Source organism: Geospiza fortis, unplaced genomic scaffold (assembly GCF_000277835.1).
Source record: "Geospiza fortis unplaced genomic scaffold, GeoFor_1.0 scaffold40, whole genome shotgun sequence".
Lineage (NCBI taxonomy): Eukaryota > Metazoa > Chordata > Aves > Passeriformes > Thraupidae > Geospiza > Geospiza fortis.
Window position 1 is genome coordinate 18,008,904 of NW_005054297.1, and position 7,271 is coordinate 18,016,174.

General features: G+C 37.3%; 1 protein-coding gene across 1 annotated transcript in view; it reads right to left on the reverse strand.

Moving 5' to 3' along the window:
* The window catches only part of FAM149A (family with sequence similarity 149 member A), a 15,413-nt gene extending 9,128 nt beyond the window's left edge, over positions 1-6,285 (reverse strand). Inside the window, exons 1-5 of the mRNA XM_031064029.1 lie at positions 5,722-6,285; positions 4,687-4,819; positions 2,948-3,090; positions 2,059-2,184; positions 1,726-1,902 (exon numbers count right to left, since the gene is read on the reverse strand). Coding sequence (XP_030919889.1) covers positions 1,726-1,902; positions 2,059-2,184; positions 2,948-3,090; positions 4,687-4,819; positions 5,722-5,855 — 713 coding nt within the window. The 5' untranslated portion in view covers positions 5,856-6,285. The remainder of the gene's footprint in view (positions 1-1,725; positions 1,903-2,058; positions 2,185-2,947; positions 3,091-4,686; positions 4,820-5,721) is intronic.
* Positions 6,286-7,271: the final 986 nt, after the last annotated feature.

Sequence of the window (7,271 nt, forward strand, 5' to 3'; positions counted from 1 at the left end):
TACATATGGAAGAAAAGGCAGTCAGCTGGAGATAACCAAAAAATTCAAACCAAATTCACCTAAAGGAAGAGAACCTATCAAATACATATACTGATTTCTTTTTCATTTGCTTGCCATTGAAAAATTTAAAAATCCCATTAGGGCATTACAACAGAAAGATCTACAGGTCTAGGAAAAAGTTTTGTATGTGGCACACAGTTGAGATTTAATCCTATGCTTTTTACAATAACATAGGCAACAACATCTGTTGTATTTGTCAAGAGGACTCTCACATGAAAATTTCTTTCTCTGCATGCCCTGTGTACCTGCACACATCTGCAATTTTCCACCACTGATCAAAGATGAAACAACTTTAAAGGATTTCTGTAGTATGACAACAATAGTAGAGCCCATAGCCTTGCACATACCTTCCTCCTATGCCCTAGAGTAAGAACAGCTACGCCTTTTAATTTTTTTTTTTCTATTTCCTCTGTTTCTAGGGAAACATGTTTTAGCAACATCTCCTAACTTGGTCTTCTACTACACCCTCTCAGGAAGAATGTTTTAACTTTTTTCTTTTTTTTAATGCCATTGTATTTTTTCCCAAGGAATGGGGGGTTTTGGGAGGGGGGTTGAGATCAAAAAGATACTTCCAAATTCCTACAGGTTTCTACTACCTCTCTTTCTCTTCTCTGTCACTTCTTCACTTCTTCCTCAAGCCACACTGCATAATTCTTAACTGTATGTGAGGTGTGGCTGATTGGTCCAACTCACAAAATGACCAAGCTATTCTCCTGTCAGGCTTTATAACACCTAATGTTTTAGTTATGGAGAACAAGGTATCTCAGAACTGAAGGAAACAAGAAGCATATGAAGGAGACAAGAGAGAGAAACATACCTTCAGACAAGTCTCCCTCCCAAATTAAGTTTGTTTACTTATTAAAACAGAGAAAACTACTGAGAGCATTCTTAAACCTAAATGCTTCCTAAAAAGGCAGCAATCACAGCCGTCTCTTTCAAAAAGAGCACTGAAATGGTCTCTGTCTGAAAGGTTCCTCAGGTTTTCAGAACAACCAAGTCTTTGTTCTGAGTGTGCATAAGGTCTTAGCACAAAAAGCTGTGCTTTGTGCCCATTGAGTCCTACCAAAGCTTTCCCCTTTTAGAGGCCTTTTAGAAAACAGCACATGATGATCTTTCATCCACCCAGTAGCCTAACTGCTGGAACATTCAACTAGCTCACAGGAAACCTAGGCTGCACTGTCAAGAAGAGGACTGAATGACTCGCTGCTCACAAAAGTGCTCTAAATGCAGGCTGTAACCTGCAGCTCTCCTCACAAAGCTGTTGTACTCTGCACAGAAAGAATTTAAGACTCCTTAGGGCAGACAATGACAGTACAAACAGTGTAATGACACTAAACACCCTGATGCTCAAGCACTCACTTGGGGAGAAGGGATGCCTTCATTCTCAAAATTAAAACAATCTTAAAATTAAATATTCATTTTATTGAATCTCCATGCATCAAATACCTCAAAACAACTAGTTAAGACATTCCTCTGAAATGGGAAATGTGAGCTTTAAACCACTAGAAAGACAACATATTTAAATCTTCCACATGCCCAGTGAGTGTCCTGACTACTGTGCTACCGAACACAGGGACAGAAGAGAAACACAGTTTAGTAACCCTGACTCAGTTCATTGATATTTTTTCATTACATTCTTCAAAAATACATATATCTGTTATTTACAGTTCCTTGTTGTCAAAGGCAAGATATTCCTCTATTTTTCCATCCTCATCGTAAATTTCTTCTTCCAGGAAGGAATACGTGGCTGAGTCTGAAGCAGAAATCCTATTGGAACTTGAATGCAGTGATGTATGTATTGGAGATACTGTTGGGATCAGTTTAGAGCCTGAGATGCAGAGCCTGAAAAAAATACCAAGAAAATGAGAATTAAACATTCAAAGAAAGGAGAAAGCACGTATTTAATTTTACTGACATGTTTCAGTAATACCAAAGTAATATTTCTACATGTTTCTGAAGAGGGAAGATAAAAGTGAAAACTTTTAAAAATTAACATACTCTTTTGTATGACCAGTACATTCAAGGAGGCCAGGCACACACTTAGTATCTACATGGGCATCATTTCTGCTCTGAAAATGCTGAAAGCCTTCCTCCTTTGGCACCAGAAGCTGCTTTCCTAGAACTCTGAATAAAAAGGAGAGAACAAGCAGTGTCATAGATGAAAACCTTAGCCATACCCAAATATCCAGAATGCAAGCACCTGCAAACAGTAGGCAATGCAAAAGCACAACTTATATCTGCTTTGAGGGGCCAGAGCCTTGTGTATTACCTTAATATTACCTATTATTTAAGTCATTAAAGTTAAGCTGATTTACACAAGAGGAGATTCTAGTTTATAAATTTTAAGAGCAAATAGTAAAACTTGTTAGATTGTTCTAAAGGCAGACAAAAGTAAACACACTTCCTTTCTTATGAAAAAACTCTGTAAGATACATTTTAAAATGGATGCAGAAGACAAATAACATCTGCTGTGACTTCACTTATCCAACTCCAGTATCCACCAATGTGAGTAAAAGTGCTAATCAAAAACGTTTACATGGAAAGTTAAGGCTACAGTTAAAGTTCAGAAAATGTATGAACTCTGACATGCATAATGTAGAGAGGAAGAGCAAAAAGGTAAAAGCAACTCTAATAAATTTACACTAAATTATATAATAAAATAATTTCTGAACAACTTTGCCTGCAATCATCTTATTAATCAAAATGAAGGGCATCAGTTGCTAAAGCACCACTGCCCAGATTGACTGACAGCTATGGCACAGCTCAGTCCCAGGGACAGAGATCTGAATGCACAATGTTGCTGATGCCCAAACCATAAGAGGGTACCCCAAAAATTCAAATTACAATGGCAACTGATTTAAGCTACTACTACCAAGAATTTCCTTACCTTATATGAGGAAATTGTTCAACCCAATCTGCACATTCTGCCTGCAGGTTCTCTGTTTTTGAGGTCACTTTTCCTTCAAACAGCATTTCATCAATCTCCCAAAATAACTGATGCACTCTCTGTGTGTTGATTTTATCAAATTCCTATATATTATAAAGTTAATAGTTGTTAGCAAATATGTACGAATACTAAAATTTCTGTAATATTTAAAGAACAGAACAACACGAATCAACTTGGCTGAGCATGTCAAAATGCATGTTCAGACTACATATTTTTGACACAATTTATATACCACAACGCAAAAAAAAACCCCAAAAAACAAACACCCAAAAAATCCCATACAGCTGGTCTGAACAAGTTGATTTAGCAAAAAGGAACTACAAGAATGTATTTCTTTGACATTAACATATAACATACAGCTGCCTAGAATTAGCCCAATTAAAAAAAAAAGAATAAAAGACACAACGGTTACAAGTTGTTTAGACTCCCAGCTTATTCTCTGTGCCAACGTGAAGCATACACACTGCATCTCCAGCACCCAGGGCACCCTGCTCTTTCAGGAAGTGCTCTTCTTCTTCCTTTCTAAGTACAACAGCTACAAGGGCAAAGAGGGAGCAGCTTATGCCTGTGGACCTAGTCTAAGGCTTAGGAAACAGCTGTCAGTGTGAGAAATGCCCTTCCATACTTCTTCACTGAACCTACAACTCAGTGCAACTAGATAGTAGGTTAACAAAAAGGCAAATGAAAATAGTAGAGAAATGCCTGATTTTATCCAGTGATGTGGAGACAAGCACTTAGCTGAGGGTTCCTCAGCTAGGCACTGTCTGTAATGACATTAGACACTTTGATACACTAAAAAAAACTGATAAAACTCAAGGCCCAAATTATGCTTGTTCACTTCCAGCTGAATGCGTCAAAGCACTTTAAGCCACAGAAGGGATCACACTGAACAAGAAAGTAACTCTCACACAGGTTACTGTAATATCCAGAGTCAGGCTTTCTCCTGAAGGGCTGGCAGCGACAGATAGGGTCAGTACCCTAAAGATTAGGGCATTATGCAAAAAGAATGGCAGAACTACCACTACCAGCCACAGAAGGTTTTCTGAAATGAAAGTGGCAGCAACTGCAATGCTGCAACTTCCAGCCTGCACCAGGTACACCTCAGAGGTCAGCCTTTGTAACAGTAGGACCTCTCTTTGCATCATCTACAAAAAATAACTGAGTTCATGTAAGAGCTAAATATTTACCAAGACTGGGAAATTTATATGCATGTTCATGAATGTACTTCAAAACTGAAAACATAGAGAAAAGTTCAATTTAGACATTGCCTGCGCTATATGGTGTTTGAAAAGACATGTTTTATCATTTGCTTGCACTCAAAAGCCTACCTTCTTCAGTAAAACAGCTTTGTTTTCCACAAACTTTGTCATTTATCATTTTATTCCAATTTCCTTTGTTAGACATTAGCTGCACCAATACCAACATGCAAGTAAAATTCTTTTTTAAATATTCAATTAATACACTTATTCATTAGGCTATTATGGATGAGGTGCTGCATGTCCAATATCAGTAAAAACCAAGTATTTCGACTAGTATATACTACATATATATATACTTATATATATATATTAGTGTGTATATATATATACACTATATATATATATATATAAACAGAGATATATATATATACACACATTAATATTTAGAGAAAGGGTAATATAAAAGTTTCTGTGACATACATCATCCCTCCAGGAGTAAATCGAACTTCTTTCAGTAGACAAACTAGTAGTACAGCTGTTTATTCCAGACCAAGAATTATTCAGCTCCGTGGGTGTTGTGCAACCACTAGGTGAAAGTGATGAAAGTGTCTCACTGAAAAGAAGACAAATTAAAATGAAGAACACATGTATTTTCTGTATAAACATATTTTAGATAAAGCAACTAATCAAGTAAATGGTGCAAGTGGATAGTTTAAAGTAGAGTGAATACATGCTCCTATTAGTACTATTTACTGCCTCAAAGGCAATTCCTTGTACAATATGAAGTTTTTGCACGTATATAGACCATTGCAACTGTACGGCACTCTAAAATATGCATATGAATGCGTGTATGTATTTGAATATAATTATATGCATGTATCTATATTTCCAGCTCAAACAATTATTTTGGTTTCTCCATGTCAGCTAGAGATCACATGAAAAACAGATGAAAGATAACATAAGCTTTCTTTACCTCTTTTGCATTAAGTCTTCCACAAGAAAACTTTTGCAAAACTAAGCACAAGATCTCTACAGATGTTTTAAATAGCAGTGATTTACACGTCCCTATGCAGTGCTTTTTATGTTGCTAAATCTGGTGCACTTTAAAATCTGAGCCACGGCAACTCAAGGCCCCAAAGTTCTAGCTGGTCCCTGCCAGCTACCACCCACCCCAGGGTGCAGGGAAAGCAGTGGTAATTAGATGTGCAGGCAAATCCTAACCAGTGTCATCTGCAATAAAATTTCTTGAAAGTTAACTAACCTGATTTCCTTTCCACACCGAATCAGTGCCCTCCACTATGGTCTTAAAATACTTAAATCCATATCACAAACCATTAATAATGTTCAAACCCTTTAAACAGCAGGTTAGGTCAATTTGTATCCTGCATTACATTGTGCAATAGTTATTATCCATGAGAATGACTGGAAGAATGATTAGTGAAAATTAACGCCAATCTGGAAATATCTAAGTCAAAAGTAAGTTAATTAAGTATTATTTCAGAAGTACATGTATACCAGTTATAATTGTCAATGGCTTCTTGAACATTTCTTGCAAAAACTGATGGAAGAGACACTCCACTTTTTCCAGAGAGACACCGATTTGGGGAACCTCTGGACAGTCCCTTCCTATAAACACAGAAATATAACATTCTATAATCTTAAATACGGTTAATTCACATCTCCACTGGAAGGGGGGGTGGTGAGGAGGGCAGGGGAAAGGAGAAGAAGAGGAAGACAACGACTCTGTTGAATTTTTCAATTTTTCAGTCCTATCTATCAAGACAAACATTTGCTTGAAGCAAACAAATAGCTTTTATTTGCCTTACTTACAAAAGTATGTTTAAAAAAATGTACTTTTACTAGGAGACTTGCTTTACTCCACTGCCATCCTCCTTGGATTTTGCACTTCAAACTTTGCAAGAAGCACACACAAATGAATCAGCACCTCACTAACGCAACAACAGAGCAAAGGCACAAATCAGTAATTGCCCATACAACAGTTTAATGAAGGAATGTTTTTTTCCTTTATTGGGAGAGTGGGGCTTTTTTTTTGCGGGGGATTTTGGGTTTTTTTTAAGATGGAAATTGTTTATAATTACCCAACTGTTCATAATTACATATTACCTTCGATGCATGCAGTTGGGTTATTAATATGCTAAACCCACCTCTTCCGAACATACACAGATGTGTGAAGTGCTCCTTGGAAGCACTTAGAACAACTGATTGTTTCACCTATTTTCATGCCATAAAACCCTCACAGCAGCATGACTGCATCGAAGTACATTTGTGAATGAGTAACTATAAGAAAACAGCTCACAGTTCCAAGAATTTTCTTCATTTCCTTAGACAAGAACTGTAGGTTGGTCCTGCAGCAGTTAGGATTGCTCTGTCTTCTTTCTATCCTTTCTGATATTTTCCTTTCCACTACACATATTACAAAGACACATATGTCAAAATCTAACTCCCCACTCAAATGGACCACATCACACATCCTACTGCTATGTCTTGGTTAAGAAAACAGCAAAACCTATCATCAGCTTGAACTTCACATCAGGGAAGACCTTAAATTTAAAATTCTTCAAGGCTAGTAAAACAGCAGTGGAAAGCATTTCCATGTGTTTGCACTTCATATCCTATCTCTTACCTAGGAATCTGCTTTTGGCCAGTAAGCACCAGGAGGCTCTATGAATATTCATAAAGTCCAGTCCCATGACTTGAGTCTCATTTTGTCCTAACACCAAAATCCATCTCTCAGGAAGTAACAGTGAGCCCACAGTCTATCTTCCACATAGTATGCTGTTTCCTTCTGTTCGCGTACATCCCTCTCTAACATTTGCCATATTATTTATCGCTCAGGGAGCCTTATAAGGTCTTTCAATTTTTTTTCATACCTGACCCTTGCTCTTAGTATTTTTCCACAACTTAATACCACCACCAAGGTTTAACACTTCACCGCTCTTTACCTGCTCAAACTGCTCAGGTCGGGTTCCTATGAAACATCACTGGAGGAGGAAACCACTTACTGTTACCTTCTGCTTACATATAATATCCAAGCTAAACCTCCC